We start from the raw sequence: 23,711 nt of genomic DNA, 5'->3' as shown, positions 1-23,711 counted from the left end.
ACTTCCACTGGTGATGCCCATTCAAATCTATTTGAACACTTTTTGCAACTAATGATGGACACCTTTACAACAATAAGAACAAAAGGCAAAGGAATTGGCTAAAACATATCACAAAAGGAAGCTTCAACAATCTAATGAACAATTCCTATTTACCAGCATTATCCGTTCACTTTTGGAAACTGCACTACATTTTAAATCCAAGATGACCCTTACAAAAGGCCATAAAGAAACAATATCGAAGCCGATACATATCGACTAAGAGACCAAAATTGACAAAGAAATTCCATCAGAGTCGCCTCCGGATCCAAGCTGAGAACTGCTGCTGCTCAGTTTTAGGGCAGAATCAACAGGCATAAATATGACCAGAAGTAGCCAAATCCAACCGAAGAAGGTACCCACGTGATTTCTCACTTGATACTTGGACTTGAAATTTTAGGGTGATTCGAGTCTTCTTCATCCATCATCATTCGAACTGGAGGCTAACTTTGCCCCTTCAAATTATCCACAGGCGACCCACTTCTGTAGATTGAAATCGATAAAAAATTTTCAACTGCGAGATTTACAAGTTTCAGTAACTTTTTGAAGCCGCTTCATAACTAGAGGAATATCTTCTTCGGTCAATGCAGTGAAACAAAACCGGAACCATCCAGGTTCAATACAGTGACAAATGGATCCAGGAGTGACATTAATCTTTGCTGTATTCAACAATTTATCCCAAAGCTCCAACTCTCCTTTCTCACTGTATGATCGAATCAACCCGCTCATGTCAGCCCAGCAGTAGGAACCCCCACTACCTTTCACACACTCAATTCCTAATTGCCTTAATTCCCCAGTGAACATCATGTACGTTTTTCCAAGCTTCTCTCTGCTGATCCTGATGAAGTTCTGCATAAATCTAGTGTCAGAAAGCAGAGAGACAAGCATGCGCTGGGTCGGAGATGAAATTGAAGAGAACCGCGCCAATTTCTTAGCAGCAGCCACAACATTTTGGTTGAAGGAGTAAATGACACCCACATTAAACCCTATTAGAGAAAGGTCCTCCGACAAACTGTAAATGATATGAACTCTGCTCCGATCAAAGTCTTCTGAATCAGCAACTTGGGCCATACTCAAAAACCCCTCACCGTGAGTCGAACCAACAAATACTTCATTACAGATTATGTGCATGTTCTTTTCGGTGGCAAAATCTAGAAGGTTATAAAGAGTCTCACGGTTTGGCAGACTCCCAACAGGATCTGATGGATTTGAGATTATAATCCCACGAACCTTTACCCCGCGCTTCTTTGCCTGGCTGAAGGCGAGATCAAGAGCAGTAAAATTTAAACTGAAGCCATCGGCACTACGACAAGGGACTGGTATTATCTCCACTCCACTTCGCCATTTCAAATCACAGTCGAAACTGCATGTGTTATTCAAATTTAGCTTCACACACACCTCTGAATATGTAAATAGAATATCTGCACCTATTATTACCTGGGATAATATGGAGTTGGGACTAGGAACGCATTTCCAGCATCCGCTATGCAGAAGCTAAGCATCTCAATAGCAGCGCTTGCACCTGTCGTCAACACAATTTGTGACGGGTCAAAGGACACTGCTCCTTCAATAGCTTGGGACATGAATTCCGCCACGGCCTACATGATCAGTAAGATGATGCTCATAAAATGGAAGGATTCAATCAAAGGAGAATTGCACAAAATGCAGATGAGAATAGAATGATATGACTATGAGAGTGAATATCTACTTCAAATAACTCTTCGTGAGTAATTAATCCAGATACCAATTCACAGGGAAAAAGATGAATGATCCATCCAAATAAGGCAGGACTAGGAGTGCCCGATGCAATGTGTGTCATCAGTACTTACATTTGTACCGTCGAATAAATAATAAATGAATCTCGAGCATGAAGGAGGAGTCAACAAATTAATCAAGTTTGATTATAGCATGAATAACTAGAGATTAACTCAAACATCAATGACACGTCTGAGATTCGGCAGCAAGATTAGCTAACGGGGAGATTGGCTCGTAATCCTCTTCTTAGCTCAGAGATGCATGATAAATGCACGCACATGGACATCAGCATGCACTGCACGCACATATACACCATTTATAGCCTGCCATATGGAGGTGCTGTATAATTTGGTCACAAAACACGATAATGACGGGAAAAATTCATGATAAAGGCCGGAATTTGAAAGGTGGGTATTTGTAAATTTGGGTGTCGCTGGGGCCACCTAACTTCTTGCCCTCAACTTGGTATTTGGGATACTAGGGTGCATCTCCAATTGTCAATCACATGAACCAAGACAGAGAAAAATCTCCACAATTAATGACCATCTAAACAGCTCCATCGACTTCATTTCAAATGAATGCACATCATAATCAACAAATTAACATGACACATCGTCAAACTCCGCAATACGAATACAACATACATAGACAGTACACTGCGAACACAAACTCGAAGCATCTTACAACTTTCAACTCCATCAATCCATCAAAAGGCTGGTAATTTGTAATTCCACTGATGCTCAACTCATCCCCCAGCATTGCCTCCCTCCCATTCTCCACCAGCCAATTCCGAACCAAATCCGAACCCACCTGCACCCATCAGAATACCACACAAACAAGAAGTCATAAAATTAACTCAACCAAAATCAAAACGACATGAAAAAATCATCCAACATAAGAAAACAGGGAAAAAATCCCACCTTGTTCTCAGCCAAACCAAGCTGAATAACCCCATCTGGATTACTCATCTTATCATAGGCATCCTCCAAATACTTTTTCACCCCAACGATATCCGGCGAATCCCCACTCCTCAGAATCGCGTTCACCCGGCCCGACACGTGAGCCGGACCCCGGGGCGAGAGGTGGGCCCGGGAAAGGGTCCTCTGCAGCCCGGGCACCTCCGGCAGGTGCTCCGCGGACGACGAGGGGGACGGCGGCGGCGGCGGATGCTCCTCCGGGACCTGTTCCTCTTGAGGTAGAGCTGGAGGAAGTAGAAGAGGGCGCAGGGTATGACGGAGCCGAGCACGAGGCCGCCCCTCCCCTGGACCACCCCCTGCAGGGGGACGATGACCCTCATGGCGGTTCCCCCGCCGCCGCCGGACGACGACGAGGTCGTGGGCTTGGAGTCTTCCTCTGGATCCGGGTTCCGGGTCCGGGGGTGGCGGGGGCGGGTCATTTTGGAGAATTCATGCTTCTGGGTCGAGGCGAAAATCGAAACGAAACGAAACGAAATGGAGGAGTGCCAGGGGGCGGGGGCGGGGGCGGGGGCGGGGGCGGCGGTTCTTTTGAATTGGGTTCGGACGAGCGAAGGAAGAAGAGATGTTCGGAGATAACGAGGAGGGAGCAAAATGGGTTGGCTCGGAGCGGGCGAGAGAGGGAGAGACGGCGAGAAAAATCGGGTCTTGCGGGCCGTGCAGAGAGTTCTTTTGTTCGCTTCTCTGTTATGCTGGTGAAAACATCGGGCGCGCCCTTCCTTTTGTTCCCCACGGAGGAAGAGAGAGAGAAAGACAGACAGAGAGTGGGATCTCAAAGTCGTCGTCCGGATATTTCTTCGTGGCGCTTTGAATTTTTTTTTTTTACCTTTCGTGTCCCCGCCCCCCCGGGGTCTTTTAGACCTAAGTTAGGAGGAGAGCAGTAATCCCCGCCTCTTCAAAAGCAAATACGAGGAGACAGACACATGCTGACAGATGTTTCTGCAGATCCACTGACATGAATTGGAGACATCGTCGGTCATCTTCCAGTCATCTCGGGACGCTTCGCTTGTGTATGCACGCTTGGATCGAACGGAGGAGCGCTGCCGTGTCGCGAGGCCCGCTCGAGTTAAAAAAAGACATTCTTTGGGAGGCGCAGGGGGAGGAAAGGCTTTTCCACGCAAGGGGTTAAGAAAAGGGGAATGCTCGAGCGACGATTGGATATGGAAATTGACAAAGCGCCAAATGTCTCGGCGGAAAGACATGCTTCAAGATGATTTAATATTTTGATTTTGCGTTTGGCATCGTGAGCGGGATTCCTTTTGTGTTTGTGTGTGGGGCTTTTGGTTTTGAAATTTGTGGTTTTCTATGACTTTTTAGGATTAGAGAAGGCACGTACCTTAAACTAAAATTTTGAACACCGCTAATTTTTAGGACATTCCAAATCACTGCTTAGTTTTAGAAACCGTTATGGTGTTTGAGCCAAAGTAAAAGACGCATTTATTTCAAAGAAATGAATAATTTGAAAGATATTTTCCTAAAAATAATCATTTATATTGATTGAATATGTTAATTAAGAATTTTTCTTATTATTTGTAAGAATATATGTCTCAACATTTTTGTGAACAATGAAATTGTATTTTGTTTATTCATTTTTGTAAGTGTTATGAATGATTATTTTTTAATTTTTTTGAATTATTTATTTTTTGTGAAACAAATAAAACCTATACTTGCTTGAATTTTGAGGTAATTTTTATTGTTGTACTTTTTTTTTTTTTATGAGGAGACTTTGTTTATCTTATAATTGAAGAAACCCGATTAAAATAACAAATAATTAAAAAATTGTAATGTTAAGGCAATAATATATATTACATCAAATGTCTACACATGTTGCGCGGCATTACTCTACACTTTTTTTCCCCTTCTATATTGCATAAGTTCAAAATGTGAGACTCGAGTTAGTCGCAACTTGTATCCATTACCTTTGATCTTAGATTGATTGGTACATAGAGTTGATTGAAAAGTTGGAAATGATCCTTAGTATACTCATACTTTGTTAATATCGTTTGGAGCGTACAAATTCCGCATCCCAATTGTACCTTATCACGCTATTGACTTATAACCTCAACATGTTAGAGTCGGTCAGAGGCTGCATTGCTTTTAGGGTACGTCTCCGTTTTGAGATGTGTTCTTGAAAACCACAAGATCTAAAGGGTCCCCAAAAAAGAAGAATAATTCTTTTATGGAGACAAGCATCTTCTACCTATAATCCAACAAATAAATTGAAACGAGACAATGAAAACTTGAAACTTTTACGATTCCAAATTTGACAAATATAGCCTAATGATGGACCTAGAAAAGCTATTGATAAGGTCCTAAAGGAAAGGAATAATGGAATTGGAAAAAGAAATTCCTAAATAGGAAATAAGTGATTAGTTTTTCCATATCCAAACACGTCCATATTTTTGGACGATCAATTTGGAATTTTGCCTAGCATTTTATATCATCCACGAGATTAATGAGTATTATATAGAAAATATAGAATTTTCCTAGTCAAGTGAAATTAAAAAAAAAAAGTGGCGATCTTCTTAAAAATGAAATGTCATTCCTCCGATGCTCACTGGAGCTAACTCTACCCTCGCTTGGCAAATTAGGATCGTATTTAAGTTGTTAATACACTTATTGAAAAATGTCGCCCTTGGCGAGAGATTAAGATAGCTCCGATTCAGGTTGGAAGTAAATGCAATTCTTTTCTCAGTGAAACTCACCCTCGTGGATTAAAATGTGATCCAAAATTTGTATGGTGGTGTTTGGTCGAAATTGGTCCACACCCTTCATCAAAAGTTTATCTTTGATTTTTACTAAACCGGATTGAGCGGCGATCCGGAGAGGAAGTAATACATAAAGTAGTGATAACTAGATATGGAATAAAGTGCAAGTTTAGGGAATTGATTAATTAATAACTCAATAAACTGGAATTGAAAAGATATACAAGTGTTGACGATTGCATATCCTCTACAGTAATTCATGCTTATTAACAGTGACATTCAAATTGCCAATTACAATAACATCCCATGGTTTTAGGCTTCATAATCATTTTCATCGATCATGTATAATCCTTATCCTTAAACAGTTACAGCTCCTCAATTGCCTCTGGGATTAACTATCCATTGATATTTCCGTGGCATCTCGGTCTGGTCTTCCATCTTCAACATGTCTAGCTTTTTGCTTTTGTTGTCGACTAACCACCACTATATGTCGATAGTTGTTACGGTCTCTTGACCATCAATAGCTCATTGATTCCAAGTTTAGATCGGCATCATATTGATTGCCAACAATCATTTTTATCAATTGCATTGTCAACAATTCAATATTGAGCTTCGTATTACCGTTACGTCGATTAGGGGACTCGGCCATTTTTTAATGTCAACAAGTGACTCAAATAAATGGAGAATATCAAACTCGCTTCGTATGCTTTTAACCCTACGCAAAGACGGCAAGATTTAAAAGAAGAAACATGGCGATGGTTATTGTAACTCTAAAAAATGATTTCTCTCTCCGTCCATTTCATATCGTTTTTCTTCATACATATTACATATTCTCGAGGCCAAAATTCACAACCAGACAGGAAGTCCAAGATCAATTTGATTGCAGCCACAACTGGTTTTTTTTTGTCATTTTTTGGGTGATTTAATCCAAGGCTTCAAAGCAAGGATCTCCCTCGCACATGAGGATTCTCCACGGAACCATATATATTCAAGATTCTTCGCACCATTCACCATCAATTCGTCCTCTTGTCTTGGGTCGCTTCGTGACAAATTCTCCTCTTCGCCATGATCGATTGTCCAACCGCAGCCACAAGACTAGTGGAACAGGCCTCCGGCTAGAATGAAATCCACCATACATATATGAAAAGAATATCATATACACATATTAAATCAATCAAATTTGAGGAAAAAAGAAAAAAAAGAAAAAACTTCTTTACCATCTTCTTCATTTCATAGACATAAGTCTTAATCAGCCTTTTCATTGGGTGATGAAAGGATTGATGTCCTATTATCTTCAGATTAGGCTTATCTTATTTTCTCTTTATCTTAACATGAGGTCGCTATTCCAAGCTTTTTAACGGGGCCACCAGGAATCAACAAGAATCTAGCGCCCCACTTGCTCCAGCCACAAGCACACTGCTCCTAAATAATATCAATGAAAGACCCTTTATACGGGCCAGATTGAAACACTAATTTAATGGAAACTATCTGTCAGTATTGTTCACATGATCTGATAATCTACAAGTTCAGATTTTGTTGGGACTGTGTATGCTAACCCCCCTCTATATAAAAGAATATTGAGAGAGAGAGAGAGAGAGAGAGAGAGAGAGAGAGAGAGAGAGAGAGAGAGAGAGAGAGAGAGAGAGAGAGAGAGAGAGAGAGAGAGAAGGAAAATATGATTACTTGATGTTTCTTTTGGCCCCATGAAGAGTGAAAAATGAGGATGAAGATGGTGTGAATTGTTTTTACAACCGATCAGGTTAGATGCAATTTAATAAAGAGATGATCATGATGATCAGTAGTAGATGAACTTGATGATGGTGTAATTGTTTGTTGAAAGCATGAAGCCTCGATTCTGGGCTTGTTCTTGTGCAGCCCGAGCCTTAGATCTACGGTTTGAGTTATCTCAATGGTGATCAATGGGGTTTTCCCATCTTGACAGCCAATGTCGACCCTTGGCATGGAGGCAAGACCTCCTAAAGACAAAGATAAAGAGAGGAGTTGAGAAATAATAATGCGGAATAGTAAGTTGAAGAATTTGTGTGCATTTTTATTTATTATCATGAAGTTTTGACTTCATAAAATGACTAAATAAGATGACATATCAATTAAGATGCATATAATTAAATAGAGATATTCGCATAATTTTGAAAGATACAGAAAATCATTATAATTATCCTAAATATCTCTAACAAGAGGGACTCGCCGTGGTGGTGCAATAACATTAGGAGGCTCGTGATGGGTTCGCTGGGGCCTGCCGGGTCAAGCGACAGGGCGGAAGCAGCTGTATTGGATAGACTTTGCGGGTTGAGGGGAGAAAAAATGGTTTGGTGCGTATAATTTGCAAAAGGAAAAAAAAAAAAAATGCACAGTGGGAAATAGCAATAGATGAGCGATACCCAGTGAGCAGCCGCTAATTTCAGTCCTCATGTACGCATGAAATACATGAAAATATAGGAAAATTTCGGTGTGGATAAAATGGATGTCAACGTGTGAGGCTTATATGCAAAGTTGGTTGCGTTTGCAAACTCCATGGAAGTTGAAAGGGGGGAAGAAAACAACACGACATGGCCTTTCGTGGTATGGGGACAACTGTGGAGGTTGTCTTGGGATGGAGATCACTGGCTGTTCATGAATTGGGCTCTTGTCTCCTTTAGACGTTTCGTCGTTTGCATAAACCCCCATTCGATTATACCGTAAGATGCCTGAGCTTGTCTCTGTGTCTTCGCTTTTTCATACGGAAGCTCACGAAGACGACCGATCTGCTTCAGCCAAACTCAGTTAGGAGTCGATTTGGAAGTTGAAAGGCTTTTGTGCAGCACACCTACGGCATTCAAATTATTGCGTCATTGAGCGTTCTTTTCTTCCCCAGTTGATCATCTTCGCGCAAAAAAGATGAATAATTGTGCACTCATTTCAAAAGGCTCAATAATTTTTTTCGTTAATACTCCTTCCTATATTCATGAATACAATATCTAGTTGGGCACTAAAAAATTTCAGGGTGCGTTTGTCATTAGTAGAAACTTTGTGACAAAAGCAAAACATTTTCTCTAGGAATCGTTTTCAATGAAAGTAGTTAGTTTTTTTTTTAATCTAAAAATAGTTAGTTTTCATTTGTTTGGTGATTTAGGAAAATTATTTTTCTTCTTTTTTAAAGGGGAAGTCGTTTTCTTTGCATCTAAGTTTGTTGTTTTCGGTTCATGGATTAGATCAACTAAATTTCCATCATCCAAGCACTAGAAAGCAATTTCTAATAAACAATTTTCCTTCAAACGGATGGATTCTCAATTTAAGAATTATTCCTGTGAATTTGTATGGATACACATTACCACTTTCTTTTTTTCCCCGAAGATATGTAATATAATGAACTCAGGCTGCTCATCTTAAATAGTTACTTATCCCACACGGCTCAAAAAGAAAGGATCTATACACAATACAGTACATATATTGTAGGAACGTCCGCTGATTCAAATTTATAATAAAATGACTATAATCATGACTATATAGATTTCCAAAGTCTTCAATGAATACATCGTTGCTGTGTTTGCATGCATTCGATCAATCGCACACTATACCTAACAACTTCATCTAACATATTGGTGTCCAAATACTTCGACCGAAGCCCAAGAGACTATTAACGACATTTCGCTTCCTAACTTAATTTCCAGCTTTGAAAAGATGGTGGGAGAGGTGGTGTCAACCTCTAGCGAAACTACTTAATAAATATTAGATTATAAATGAAAGATTAATTAAGTGGTTGGGGAAAGAAAAGTTGATAAATCTTGTTGCGACAGAAAACGATCCGAACTCACGTGGATTGGATCCCATTTGACTATATTGAATGAAGCAAGAGGGAACAACTCGCTCCCTTTTCCTTTTTCTAGAAAATAACATATAACATCAGGATTCAATGAAGCCAAATTTTATTTATTTATTCATTTCTGACCCTCTTAGTTCTAAATTGCAATTTTCTTTTTCGTTTTTTTTTTTTTTGGCTATAACTTTGAAGGAGCCCTGGCAAAGTTGGACCAACTTTGGTTACTCTACATATAAATGCTTAAGTATTAAACAGCACGGTCGAGCCATCTGGGCCCAAAAGAAGTTGAACTGAACGGCTTGACTGGGCTTCAATGGGCCCATGATCTAACTTCAGGTATAAGTCTCATTCATTCATTCAGAACCTGAACTTAGAGAGTTCTCTTTATCGAGTTCTCTTTATCTAACATCTTCGTACTATTCAGTGCGACACCAACTTTCATATCAAAATTTGAAGTCCCTTCGCTCTCTCTATTTTGAAATTCGAATTCCCTGCGAAATTCGAAGTTCTACTCCGCTTCGTTTTCGTCCTTGCTTCCCGAGCTCTGCTTCCGTATGATCGAGGCGAAGGGCAGGGTGCTCTGCTTCGCCCATCGCCTTATGTCGTAGGCTCGCTTGATGGGCTTCCTCTCCTTGCCACCGTGCCTCTTCTTGGTTATTGCAATGGCGAGATCGTTGGGGAACAGCGTGTGCCAAACAAAGGCATGGAGGAGCGTTGACACAAACAGTAGGGCAACCATCGTTGACGACGTGAACGAAAGGGCGAGCGCGAGGCCTTTGCTCATGGTGCAAGGGACATGCTCTGCGTACTTGATTGTTGCCACCGACGCTGTCGTCATTGGGAATGTGTAAGACCACCATGCCACAGAGAATCTGCAAAGTTTCATACGGATGTGTCGATCAGAAAGCCAAAAGAAATTTTAGAAACAGCTTGGATACAATTTGGGGCTTAGGAATGCTCACTCCAATCTTTGTCTCATTTCACTTATGCAGATTCTTCTCAATTGATACTAATGGTTTGGCCTAAAGGGTCAGCATAATTCAAAGCTTCAAACAGAACTGAGGTATACAAAATTCCACATGATCTCCAGCTTCAAGAGATGTTCACTTAACCTACAACAGTTGAAGAATTTACCTAAACCCCGTGAAGAAGTTGATCCGCACCACCAGTGACGCATAGAGGAACAAGGCAATGAAGTAGCAAGTCCTGGACAAGCCATCGAACTCGTCATAAATGGCATCCCAAGCAATACTTGCAGCTGAAGGAGCCGCGATGAACATGGAATAAACGGGGTGCAGCTCCTTAGGCAAAGCCTCACTTGTAGGCAACCTCTGGTACAATGTCACGAAAAGCACCAGATAATGCGCGAACCCGACCGCCCAAAAGAACTTGGCGGGCTCCTTCCACCCGACCTTTGCTGCCAAGATCGCCCCCACGAAGTTCCCGACCACCGAGAGATGCGAGGAAGGGTTTGCGACCTTGCAAAGCCGCCGCTTCCCCCCAGATAGCCATTGCCCGTAAATTTTGAGCTCAAGGAAGAAATAAGGGGCCATGAATGTGCACCATATTGCGGGATGGGGCGGTTTGGTAAATAGGACAGGCGGTGCCCCGATGACTAGGAACATGCAGACCACCCAAGGGGCGAAGAAGAAGTTGATGCGGACCGGGTGGAAGTATTCCCGGCGGACGGCTTCAAAGTAGAAGATGGACTTGAGGAGGTAGGTTACGGTCACGGAGAATAGGACGGCAAGGGCGAGAAGCCAGAGCGAGAGGTTGATGAAGGGCGAGATGTGGAGGAACTGAGTGGCGGGGCTTGTGGCGAGGGACCGCCACAAGACGGCTTGGCTGCTAAGGCCGAGGCAGATACCAAAGCAACCGATGGGGAAGCGGAGGAGGAAGGGCCAAGGTTGGTCCTTTGGGAGGAGGATGTCTTCAAAGTCCTGCATACATTCATATGAATTAGAGCATATACCATCAACGATGGGCATGGTTTCCTCCATCTCTGGTTCGAAGAACTTTAGTCAACCAGTCTTTTGCATGTTTGATTACAAGCATGCCCACATTCTTTTTTTTATTACGTAACCAAACATGTCAAAATTTATTTAAATTTGCAGGCGAGTGATATCTATAATCTACTACATGATTATTAGAGAAAGAATCCTTCAATTTAACTGGCTAGGGACAGAAGAAAGTATAAGCCATCTAAGAATGACTTATCTAAACAGATTATTGATGATGAATCATTCCCCTAATAATATGATCGACTTGCTTGATCTGCAGAGGATATAGTCAGACAGAAATTTTTTTAGACATCTCTAAAGCTAATTGTTTAAGGTATGTCAGGTGTGATCTAAATAATTCATTTTGGAAATTTTGTATAGATCCAGATATTGTATATTTTGAAATTGATGGTTGTAAATGATTATTTCCGAAGCATAAAAAGATCTACTCCAAAAATACCCAAGACTTCCTAAGGCTGATATTCAGAGTTTGCTCAAATTAATAGGGTTCATCTTTCCTTAATAATCAGCGATGGTTCTAAACTTTTCCACGTCTCCACCTTGTGTAATAGAGATAACCGATACTAGAGATAAAATCGAATTTTTTCAAACTTATATTGAAAACCGAATAAGAAAATCTTAATGCGTTCTTGAACATATTTTAATAGGATTTGTAACTTGCACATTATTTTTGTAAGTTCATTTTGCAAATCATTTTTCACCCATACCACTATGCATAAGCGAAATAGAGGAGAATCGACACAAATGAAAGATACAGTTAATTCTATCCAAAGCCAAAAGTCGATTTTGCAGGAAAGATATGATCTTACGTTCTCTTAGTTTATAATGAGAAACACAAAAGTTTGATTGATTTGACGGTATATACTTTGATCCCTAGGGTTTGAGATTGGCCCTTACTGCTACAATCTTTCAGTCATTCAACATGGTTTGATAAAATGTCATAATAAGTACATAAATTTTTGGTCAATATCCAACATACACATCATCGATATCTCCCTAAAACTGTGAAAACACCGTAAATGTGTCATTTGATTTTGATATTTACCTTGACTTCATCAAGCTCAGGTCCTCTAAGAGCAGCGAAATACCTCCCAGCAGGCACACTCTTGTTCACCGACTCGTCTTCCCTATTCTCCACAAAACCCTGGGTTTTCTGCATATGCTCGTCCACGGCCGATGCCAACGCCTCTCTCTCCTTCCTCGACTTCATCAGTGAGTTCTGCTTGCTCAGCGCGCTTTTCGTCCTGAACAAGCTATAGTCCGCCTTCCTCATTCCTCCCTCCATGCCGCCGCCTGCTCCTTTCATCGCGGAGTCGAAGCCCCCGAAGCTCACCCCGCTCCTCGAGAGCACCTTCCTCTGGCCGCCGCCTCCATTGTTGGGGTCGTTGCGCTTCTCTCTGTTGAGCACCGAGAACCCCGTTTCCAGCGAGATTTGCCTGCTTAAAGTCCGCTGTTGCCTCCTCGAGTCTCGGAGCTTTGCTGCTCGGCTGGCGCGCTTGTTGCCATCGGGCTTGTGTTCTGCATTTGCAGCTGTTCCTGCAGTCGATTGTTCCGCTTCTTCTTCCTGGAGGACTTCGTGAATGTCGACGAGATGGGCGCGGGGAGAATTCAGCGGTCGAGTATCCATTCCCCCAGACAAACGGAAGCAAAGAAGAGAACGAGGACACAGTGTTTGGTTCGAATTGGTAGTATTTGTAAGTTCTTCGGGGGTCTTGCGTCGTATGTAGTGTGCGGCGCGCGCGTGAGAGATCGATCACGAGAAGCTGGGAAAAGATGTGGATCGGAGGGGGTGGTTGTTTGGTTGAAGTTGGGAGACGGTGATTTCTCCATCTTTCGTATGAGAAGAATCCCGTGAGAGAGCTCAGGTGAGTATGAACATCTTGTGGCCTAGGGTTAAGTATGAATATAGCTTTTGCACGCGACGAATTTTTCTTGATTGGATGGAAGAAAAGAGAGAGAGAGAGACCAATGACTAGAAGTTGCGTGTGATGTAGATATGAGCGCACCAAATGCATTCGGTCCTGCGGTAGATCGTGAGGAGATGTAACTGCGTAATTTGACAAATCGCAAGACATGTCGTTACAATCAAATACGAAATAATTCATTTTGATCATGTAAATCGAGTCACTTGATTGAAGAGATCATGACCATTTTTTAGGAAACTTAGTGCAGGTCCTATAGTCAGGTGGTTAATGAGATTTGAATCCAATGCTCAAGCCAAGAAAAAAGGGTCTCTTAGAGACATATTTTCAAGTGTTCATGAAACACAACGTTCTTGTTCACCCAAGTCAATCACCGCATGCGAAGTGTTATCATATAATAGAAATGAATTAGAAGTAAAAATCTTTATATTTGACATATGATGATTGACTTGAGTGGATCGTGGGACAATGCTCGAAACGCACCTGTGAAAAAACCTAGACAAAGAAGAAAGCTATTTCTATTATATGCCAGAAACGATACAGCACCATTCGAACGCTCAGATATTGCCCGTTTGAAATTCCTGAAAGGATGGTAAACTATTAGTGGTTGTGGGCCTTAAAAGACATCTGAGATCCATACACTTTCCGTGGAGACTCGAAAATTTATTCAATTTGTGATCCGTCCACGATGGGTTTGGCCATGAACTGATGAGGTCCATGTTGTCAGAACGAGGCCCAATGGACAGCACTTGGACACAGATCAAGTTTGAACTGGGGAACTAGGAAGGGGTTGGTTTAGGGAGAGGCCGAGGCCAATAGATTTTCATGGGCTACTTTTGCAGCATCGCACCTTTCGATCCTCAACGTGCATCCTTACGTCAGTTTTCGATCCCCCGCTCTTGCATGGAAGTGCTCTTGAATCCCAAGAAGGCGAAGCGTTTCTATTTGCGAAGTGGAATAGTTGGGCCCAGCCCAAAGCCCATCAATTTGGCCTTTGAAGCTCCGTCGCCCAAGACCCATTTTTTTTTTAAATATGATAAAATAAAATAAAGAGAGAGGGACGACCGATAGAAATAAAAAGAAAGAGGAGAGAGAGGCTTGTTCAACGGAGATGCATCTGAAGAGAAGGGAAAAAAAGAAGGAAAAAGAAGATGAGGGAAAAATTTTCAACGTAAGCGTCTCAGAGACATCACCAAACCAGACTAACTTTATTTCACAATGTCAGGTAAGGATTCAAGATCTTTATTAATCTAATTAGAGTTATTTTTGAAATTAGAGCATAAAGGTGTGTGTGGCTAATATCTCACCTACCATACTTAGATATTAAGGTATATGCATATAACTCATCACTGTGTTTTGAGTTGTGTAAAGTTGTTAAGGTAGGGAGAGCCTTACCAAAGTTCTAGAAGTATTATGATTCTACTATTACAGGAAAATGAAAATCCCACAGATGAAACTATTGAGACTTATCGTGTATTGGAAATCACTCCTATTCCCGGTCCAAATTGCTTGGGTTCCTTATTTCTATCGAAAAATGAATCAATTAGATTTACCGAATTAATAAATCATGACCAATAAACTTTCGGGACAAATAAACTGTTTATTCAAAAGGACTTAAGGGATATTAATTCGTGGTACTAGATTTACTAGAAAAATTTTAATAGAATGATCAACTTCAACGCAGTTCTTGTTTTTTTAATTTTTTCTTTTCATATGACAATGAAGTGATAGAGAGGGATGATCAATATAAATATCCCTTAGCGTTACTATAAATGTCTCACATCTATTACGGAAATGTTTGGTTTGAGTTATAACTATTTAATTTATCGATAAGTATACAAGTTTGCAAACCTCACTGGTATATCAAAAGTAAAAAATTCATTAAATCTCTCTACTTGAGGTAGTAGATATCCAAAGCATAAATTGACCAAATGTTCATTTACAACATGACTCGAATTTATAATCTCATGAAAGATAATGTGACTCTCCTCAATGCTAATCCTGTTTTATAACAATCACATACTTGAATCAAACAAAGTCACCATCAAAAGTCACATCACGTTTGATCGTATTAATAATTCCGACAAGGATTACTAGCTGTCCTGAGTTCTTCACTTGAGCACTCCTCCCATTCGTTGCAAACCACAAAAACATAAAAAGGGGGATGGGTCAAATGCAATTGCTGGCTTCCTTTAACAACACAAGGATTGAACATAAATGGAATGACTCCGATTAAACTTTCAAGCTGGGAAGTAGTAGTTCACCCTCCAAACAAATTTGTCACGAGGAAGACATCTCAAGAAGTTGCTCTGTCCCTTTTCCTAAACACCGACCACGTAACTCTTCATGATTAAATTAACATCCACCTAACAAAAGAGACCCATCACGGAACTTAATCTCATTAACAAAATGTCGCCTTCAGCGTGGTTCTCCAGCGGCCCCCACGCCTTCAGCGTGGTTCTTCACTTCAGCGTTGTTTAGGCGGTGGTTGCCGATAAATCAACCGGTCAAGATCTTCACTTGCCCAGTACACATCGGATGGAAGAACTTACTTATCTTAGTCACAATGTGACCCTGCTCGATGCTAATCCTATTTCATAACAATCACATACTTGAATCGAACAAAGTCACCATCAAAAGTCACATCATGTTCTGATCGTATTAATAATTTTGATAAGGATTAGTGTTGTGAGTTCTTCACTTGAGCTCTCCTCCCATTCGTTGCAAACCACAAAAACGTAAAAGGGGATAGGTCAAATGCAATTGCTGGCTTTAACAACACAAGGATTGAACATAAATGGTAAGACTCCAATTAAACTTTCAAGCTGGGAAGTAGAAGTTTACCCTCCAGACAAATTTGTCACAAAGGAAGACATCTCAAGGAGTTGCTCTGTCCCTTTTCCTAAACACTGACCACGTAACTCTTCATGATTAAATTAACATCACCTAACAAAAGAGACCCATCACGGAACTTAATCTCATTAGTTATATGCAGATCTCAGGCTAATTGACGTAACGTTTTGCCGTGACAAGAGGACACCTAGTCAATATTCTTGGGGATGAGATTAGCTTAAAGGGTACGCCAAAATGTCGCCTTCAAGCATGGTTCTCCAGCGGCCTCCACACATCTACGTGTAGAGGGGTTGTTCAGGCGGTGGTTGCCGATAAATCAACCGGTCAAGATCTTCACTTGCCAAGTACACATCGGATGGGAAGAACGTACCTATCATAGTTATTTGTTATTTGTTTTTGTTTTCTTTTGGGACGAGTGGAGGAGGAGGATTCTGGCGAATGAGGAGTCGCCGGTCTCTGTCGTGGCAACTTCAACTTCCTAGCATGGTCACGACAGACTGGAAAGATGGGGAATTTTCATTGAATGAATTGAAGACCACATCTCCTTCTTTCCACCTAAGCCAGCAAATTTCCATTTTCGTTGAAAATGAAATCAAGGGAGAGGATGATTAGCACAAACAGGAAATCAGAAAATTACTGGGTCATTGGATATACGAGCCCGACAGTTTACCTTTACAGATTCAAACCACTTGGCAAAGATATTTGGCATTGGATGGATAAGGTTGTCTTGACTCATTGGCACCTTCAAGTGATGATCATCAACTCATGCACAATTCGGTCATTATTTGTGCAATTGGATGGTCCAATTACAAATCTAAGGAGGAGCCAGGAACCCTTACTTGAACTGCTGTGAATCAGGGCCAGAAGCTGCCTCACAAACAGGGACGAAGCAGCGGACTGGACAATGACTGACCTTTCGTCTTCGATGACGATGCATCAAAGGCTATTCAGACAAGATCAATCTTTGTAAAATCGATTAGCGAACACAGAATGGAACCTGATGATTCACAAAACTAGAATACACATTCTACCATCCGTAGCGACGGCCTACATGCTTACTAGGACTAAGGCAGACGGGTGAAGCCAAAATCCACTAATTTAAACTTCTAACAGTGAAATTACACAAGTCATTGTCGAGAAAACCCTACCCCTTCTTAATGAAATCTTGTTATCACTCAATAAAACCTACTATCGTGGAGAAAATATGACAGATCCTGATAGAACAAAGATCAAGCCGATGAAATCCACACGTACTTCTCTCACATCAAATGCAAAGCAACTAGAGAACAGCAGGTCGTTCTTCCAAGTGCCGGATATTCCGGAGGAAACCGAAAGTAAATGATGAAGACATTTGCAACCAACTAAAGTTCTCAAAAAACGTAAGCAGGATGTAATTCATATATACTAAGAGAGAACAGCACTAAGAAGTGTCGGCAGACACGAATTTAGTCAGAAATCCAAAAAACAATATGAAGCTGGGAAGACTTTTTCTTCCCGCATAACGCGTCAACAATGATATTGGAATCAATCTTTGCGAAGTCCCGACAATAAAAAAATTACAAAAAGCTATGACATTGCAGGGTAGAGTAAAAGAGAGCTTTATTCCCTTATTCTACCCCCACCAATCAAGAACAATTAAGCAAGAAAAGAGAAGAGGGACTCAAGATAAATCAGATCTCCTCAGATCTCTTTTCCCTTCATCCCCCCGTCCTATACAATTCAATCTCATTAGCTTCCTTCCTTAAATCATATTTCCCTCCAATCAGCTAGAGCATCAATAAGAATTGACGAATTCCAATGCCGAAAGAAATAAAAAGAGCTGCAGCCGTGTTCGATCGATCACCTTATGAACTCTCTCTGTCAACGATTCGTGACCTTCGATCTCTTCTTCGCCTCGCTGTAGAGCACCACGCCCATGATCGTGACGGCGAACCCCGTCATCCCCATCAACGTCACGGGGTTCTTGAATATCAAAACTGACACGACGGCCGCCACGGCCGCCTTGGCATTCCCGAGCACCTGCAATGTGAGCGCGCTGGTGTGCTTCGTGACCATGAAATTCGTCAAGTTCACCAAGTAGGCCACCGTCGCGTTCCCCACCAACAGGAACACAATGAACGGATCGCCCCGCGCCTTCTCGACCGTGACGGCGGCCACATTGCCCTCGATGTACAGAGTAAAGGGCAACAGAATCATGGCGGCCATCGGGGCCATGTACAACAGCAGGTTCATGGAGTGAAGCTTCTCAGCTTCGGAAGTGAGCAAAATCCCTTGAACCACAGACTTCAGAGCCCTCCCGGCGGTCGAACCGACGCAGACCAAGAACCCAAACAAATGAAACAAGGGCTCGCTATTGCTGGCCACAACAATGCCAAAGACAACGGGCAAGAGGGCGAGGTACACCTCCCCGGTCTCTTTCTTGCAGGTGATCAAGAAAGCGAAGATCGCGGTGAAGAACGGGGTGGTCGCCCCGATGGCCTGGTTGAACGAGACGGGAATGTACCTCAGCGAGGTATTCCCACAAACAACTGAGAAGCAAAAGATGGCGCTCAGCGCGAAGATCTTCAAGAACTGCCGCCGCGAGAGGATGTGCTGGAGGGGCACTATCTCGAGGAAGCCAATGGCGAAGTAGCTGTAGACGGAGCAAGAGATCATGTGGAGCATCGTCAGGAAGATTGGGTACCGGTAGCCGTAGAAGCTGAGGAGGTACTTGTTGAGGAGGAGGACGCCGATGTTGGAGAGGTACCAGGAGGCGATGATGAGGGCCGTCAGGACGGCCGGGGACAGGTGGTGGGTCCCCGCGGCGGCGTTGCGGGCGTCGCCGGGCGGCGTCGCCGGGATGTCGAGCACCTGGTCGGCGGCGGCGGCGGCGGGGTGGTCCAGCCTCGGGTTGCTCATCCGGCGGGTCGTCCATGTCTGGGCTTCGACCATGGCCGCTCCGGTGGCGAAACCGTAAATACGGCGAAGAACTCCTCCTCCTCCTCCTCAAGTCTCTCTCTTTAAGAGAGAGAAAGAGAGAGAGAGAGAGAATGGTTTTTGGGTTTCTGAGATCTAGAGAGAGAAAGATGGCGATTTGATAAGTGACGGTGGAGGAATGGGAGTAGTAGGGAGGCGTGGATTTGATCGGACGGCGGAGGTTCAGATTTGGGGAGGAGGCGGAGCGTGGAGCGTCGGATGGGGGAGAAAAAAAAACATCATTAGATTCCTCGCGAAGCGAGATCTTTGGTGTCCATTGTCGAGTCAGAGTGTCGGTATTGGATACTCTTTCCTCTCCTTTTCTCTTTTTCCTTTTCTTTTATCTCATTTTCTTTTCTTTTCTTTTCCAATCTCTTTTCGCACTTTGGCCCGACTAATTTCTTAACCTTTCGATAAAACCCAGCTATTTCAAAAATTGATCGGGTAAATGCGTAATTCATATTTAAATGTTTTCACACTCATTGGACTTTGACCTAAAATTTAAAGCATAGAAGTACACAACTGGAAAAGTAGATGAGAAGGATTTCTGCTTTTGTTGTCGAACTTATCCAAGCAATTATAAAAATAGTGAATGGGCACGAAAGATTAAAAATGTGGATTTTCCATTAGACGATGGACAAGTTGACTTTGGTTAGCTCGAAACCGAGTGAATGGGAGCAGACTAGACCCATTACAAAGCCGGCAAGAAAGAGAAGGGAAAAAGTCGCCGAGATCTCACATTTTTTCCATTTGGCCACGAACGGACATTTGTGAGCAATTCATTTGCCTCATTGAATTGCCAATTTGCAAGGTTTCTCACACGTCAATGTTTTTGTACAGAGAAAAAGGGAGAAATAGAATATGAATAGATAAAGGGGCAGCCGACTTGCATGGGCAACGGTGGGGGTCCATTTGACTCTATCAAAAGCATTCACACTACCCATTTTTCAGATGTCATCCAATCACGATTAATTTATTGCTCTTCGTCACGGAGGATTTCAGCCTCTTTTTTTTAAGGTTTGCCTCGTGAGCATTTCGGCAGTTCTATTGAATTCGGCCCATCTTGCCATGACCATGGGCCAGCCGGCTTCTCAGTTCTCGTCAATTGTCCACGGCCCAATCACCCCCGATTCCAAAGAATGGTGGCCCGGGGAACTTTCCCCGGGTGGGGGTGGGGTGGGCTGAGTCCGAGTGGTCTCCTAAATGCCTCATTTTTAACGAGAATTTTTTTTTGAAGAATTATAAAAAAATTATAAATTTATTATAATTATATCAATTCAGTTCAAAATTCTTTTTTGTTTTTTTAAACCAATTCAACTTGAACTTTTTGTAATTGTGCAAATTTAGTTTATTTAGCCGGTGTTAGGCGAGCTAATAGCTGCCTTCACCTGCAGCCTATCTCCATCTAAAATGATTAAGAGACGATGGGGGTCCACCTGCTCTATCTTGTCTAACCCATCTCCGCTTGGACTTCCATTTGAAACTTTAATTTTCGCCAGGAAGCAACGACATCAGATTATCGACTGCTATAATTACATGAACGACGAAATCGTAGTTACGAACGACCATGTCATTATAGAGAGTCACGAGTGGGTTCATCAGATCTGCACGGGCACGGCTTTCAAAGGTTGGGCCTTCCCTAAGGTGATGCCGAACTTATCCTCCATGCTCATATCTTCAGGCACGACCCCATCGGCAAGCGTCCAGTCGAAGCAATTAAGGAGCGATCCCAACATCATGTGCAGCATCCTCAAGGCCAGAGGCAAGCCTATGCATATCCGCCTCCCTCCGCCAAACGGGGTTAGCTCAAAGTCATGTCCCTTCACGTCCACTTCGGACCCTAGAAATCTCTCCGGCGAGAACACATCCGGATCCTCCCATAGGGTCGGATCTCGCCCTATCGCCCACACGTTGACGAAGACCTGTGCCCCCTCGGGGATGGTGTATCCGCCCACCTCCAAATCCGCCCCGCATTTTCTGGGGAGGAGGAGCGGCACCGGCGGGTGCATCCGGAATGTCTCCCTGACAATGGCCTGTAAGTAAGGCAGGCGGGCGACGTCGGGTTCGTTGACGAGGCTGCCTTTGCCCATGACTTGATGGAGCTCGGCCTGGGCTTTCGACAGCTTCTCGGGATTGTGGAGTAGCTCGGCCATCGCCCATTCCACCGAGCTTGACGTAGTATCGGCTCCGGCGACAAACACGTCCTGCATTTCGTGAAATGAATGGCGGTTTGAAAGGAATTAGTCTTATAGCGCCTGAGAACATAATGGATGACTTTTTAAGTTTTTATTTTTCACCCTTTCATTTTCTTGTGCCGTCTTGGTTACGATCTTTATTAATGTCGAAACTGCAAATTTTCATAATAACTAAAGGTAGTTTAAAATATCTACATCTCAAACATGCTTTCTGGTAACAAAATAAGCTAAAGCAAACGTTCAACAATGACAAAGAACACGTGCACACCTACCAGTAACAAGGGCTTGAGCTGGGACTTGTCCATGTCCTCCTCCTTATCTTCACACATGTCAAGAAGCGAATCAAGCACATCGTTCGTCCTCGGTGAGCCGGGCGTTTCCCTCAGCCGCAGCCGCCCCTCTATCAATTGATCGAACAGATCGAACATCTTCCCAAAGTACCTCGTCATCCGACGCCTCGTGCCTTGCGGGTCGATCTTCCTAAGCACCGGGAAGAAATCCACCACGTTAGGCTTCCCGGCCTCGGCCATGATTTGCCAAACGGTCTCCTTGAACTCTTTCGCCGAACCCGAAGAACGGTCCACCAAATCCAGAGAGAACATGGCGTCGGCCAAAAAGTTTATGGACGTCGTGAAAGCCGCTTCGCCGATTTCCACTTCACCGCCGACGCGAGCGCTTGTCTCCACATGCGCTAGGAGTTCTTGGACTTTCTTGCGGCGCAGGTGCTGAGTGGAGTCGAGCTTCATGTTGGAGAATAGGTGCACGTTGAATATCCTCCTCAGGTTCCGCCATAGAGGCGAGACGGGGACCCAAGGCAAGCTGTGCATGCCCTGATTGAAGGCGGTGACGGCATCGGGAATCATGCGGTTGGCGAACGAAACGTCGTGAGTCTGGAGGATTTCTCTGGACAACGTGGGCGATGAGATGACGACGGTGGTTATGGCCCCAAGTTGGAGCTTAATGACGGGACCGTAAGTGTGGGCGAGCTTGGCGAGGGACTTGTGAGGGAGGTTTCCGAGCTCAAGGAGGTTACCGATCACCGGGAGAGGTGGCGGGCCGGGCGGGAGATTGGAGGGGCTTGGCTTGGTCTTCTTGGTGATGAAACGAAGAGCTTGGACCAGACTCCAAGCGAGGTAAGCACACAGTATCAACACTAAGAGATCCATCTCTCTCTCTCTCTCTCTCGGGGTTTGAGAGCTTCAGAGGTAAATTTATACAGTCGAGCTATGTAGGCTGGTTGTTGGGGACTAGAACAATCTGAATACGAGGAATTTTGTGGCTTCTCCATTCTTACAAGTATGTTATGTAATACATTGCTTGAATAATAGTAATTATCTTATGGAAAATTGGCAATCTAATTACTAATGATTACTCTTATATTATATACGAAATGTATAGCATCACCGGTACAATTGTGCGAGTTTCCAATGTTCGTTAAAAAGATTTGACCAAACAGTCAAAACTTACTTCATCAGTAGCTAAAACCACATCGCATGCTCCTTGATTAGGTGTGGCATAATGTATCTTCTCAAGACCACCATACCTTCTTGGGCCAAAGAGATTATGGCTTAGCGTGATGTAGTAGTTGGACAAACTACCCTTCTCGCACGTGAAGGAAAAAATTATTTGAGAAATTTATTTTAGACCTTAGTTTATAATCTCGTCCCTATCAAATCTCTTATTGGCTGCATTATAGATTAAATACATATGCAATTTAAATATGAAAATCATTAAGATAAAGATTAATACTACGAAAAACCCTAAACTGGTATATCAACAATAAATTTATTTCAAATTAATTTTTTAATCACAAAAAATCTCAAATTGATACACTTGTGATAAATTTATCATCCATTAATTTACGTTAAATTTTACTGTTAAATTGCTAAATTAGATGATATGTAACAATTAGCGAGTGAATCGATTTGAAATTTAATTTCCATTTATCTTAGGTATATTAGTTTGTGATTTTTCGCGGTATTAATTTAATTTAATAGAAAATAATTAAAGGTAAATTTGTCACAAACATACCAATTTAATGGAAAAGCAAAAAATGGCAAACTTAGAGAAAAGATCTTCAAGAACTGCCTCCACGAGAGAATGTGCTAGAGGCGGCCTATCTCGAGGAAACTAAGGGCGAAGTAGCTATAAATGGAGCAAGAAATCATGTGGAGCATCGCCAAGAAGATGGGTGTTGAAACCTAAATTTTGATGACCTGATCATCCATTTATTACATAGAAAATTATGGATTAATTTTTAACCCCTAAATAAAAATATTAGAATTTTAATTACATAATATATATTTTAAAGAGCATTTATTATATAGTTTATATTAATTGCATTAGACCCGTGGATGGCTTGGAATTGATGGTTTTAAGCTTTAATTTAGCGAGTTGGATTAAACCCACAGTGAGAGAATTTCGGCGAGCCTGTCTTTTTTTAATGGCGGTAATTATTCATGTTGAGTTTGGAAAAAT

The 23,711-nt window shown here is 42.4% G+C and overlaps 4 protein-coding genes across 4 annotated transcripts; all 4 read right to left on the bottom strand.

The window, feature by feature from the left end:
• Positions 1–28: 28 nt before the first annotated feature.
• LOC104441838 (probable aminotransferase ACS10) lies at positions 29–3,619 on the bottom strand. The gene is given in 5 exon segments (XM_010055082.3): positions 29–1,399; positions 1,474–1,634; positions 2,476–2,601; positions 2,712–2,968; positions 2,971–3,619. Coding segments are annotated over 5 exon segments (1,614 nt in total). The 5' UTR covers positions 3,188–3,619; the 3' UTR covers positions 29–546.
• A 6,003-nt stretch (positions 3,620–9,622) lies between these two features.
• Positions 9,623–13,013, bottom strand: LOC104443150 (guard cell S-type anion channel SLAC1). Its single transcript, XM_010056493.3, has 3 exons — positions 12,354–13,013; positions 10,422–11,227; positions 9,623–10,159 (listed from the first exon to the last, which is right to left on the bottom strand). Exons 1-3 carry the CDS (start codon positions 12,933–12,935, stop codon positions 9,796–9,798), a joined length of 1,752 nt encoding a protein of 583 aa, XP_010054795.2. The 5' UTR covers positions 12,936–13,013; the 3' UTR covers positions 9,623–9,795.
• A 4,437-nt stretch (positions 13,014–17,450) lies between these two features.
• Positions 17,451–19,164, bottom strand: LOC104441836 (probable sugar phosphate/phosphate translocator At1g12500). The gene has a single exon (XM_010055080.3). It carries the CDS (start codon positions 19,012–19,014, stop codon positions 17,944–17,946), a length of 1,071 nt encoding a protein of 356 aa, XP_010053382.1. The 5' UTR covers positions 19,015–19,164; the 3' UTR covers positions 17,451–17,943.
• Positions 19,165–20,514: 1,350 nt separating this feature from the next.
• On the bottom strand, positions 20,515–22,412 carry LOC104441835 (geraniol 8-hydroxylase). Its single transcript, XM_010055079.3, has 2 exons — positions 21,506–22,412; positions 20,515–21,242 (listed from the first exon to the last, which is right to left on the bottom strand). Exons 1-2 carry the CDS (start codon positions 22,397–22,399, stop codon positions 20,637–20,639), a joined length of 1,500 nt encoding a protein of 499 aa, XP_010053381.2. The 5' UTR covers positions 22,400–22,412; the 3' UTR covers positions 20,515–20,636.
• Positions 22,413–23,711: the final 1,299 nt, after the last annotated feature.

Source organism: Eucalyptus grandis, chromosome 4 (genome assembly GCF_016545825.1).
Source record: "Eucalyptus grandis isolate ANBG69807.140 chromosome 4, ASM1654582v1, whole genome shotgun sequence".
In the NCBI taxonomy this organism is placed as follows: domain Eukaryota; kingdom Viridiplantae; phylum Streptophyta; class Magnoliopsida; order Myrtales; family Myrtaceae; genus Eucalyptus; species Eucalyptus grandis.
The sequence above is the reverse complement of the archived record's forward strand: the minus strand, read 5'-3'. Positions and strand labels throughout refer to the sequence as shown.

Coding starts and splice junctions, on each gene's coding strand:
- LOC104443150 (XM_010056493.3), bottom strand. CDS start 12,935: ATGGATACTCGACCGCTGAATTCTCCCCGCGCCCATCTCGTCGACATT. Junction 11,228..12,353: donor CTGAGCTTGATGAAGTCAAG/GTAAATATCAAA, acceptor GAATGTATGCAG/GACTTTGAAGACATCCTCCT. Junction 10,160..10,421: donor AACTTCTTCACGGGGTTTAG/GTAAATTCTTCA, acceptor GAAACTTTGCAG/ATTCTCTGTGGCATGGTGGT.
- LOC104441836 (XM_010055080.3), bottom strand. CDS start 19,014: ATGGTCGAAGCCCAGACATGGACGACCCGCCGGATGAGCAACCCGAGG.
- LOC104441835 (XM_010055079.3), bottom strand. CDS start 22,399: ATGGATCTCTTAGTGTTGATACTGTGTGCTTACCTCGCTTGGAGTCTG. Junction 21,243..21,505: donor AGCTCAAGCCCTTGTTACTG/GTAGGTGTGCAC, acceptor CACGAAATGCAG/GACGTGTTTGTCGCCGGAGC.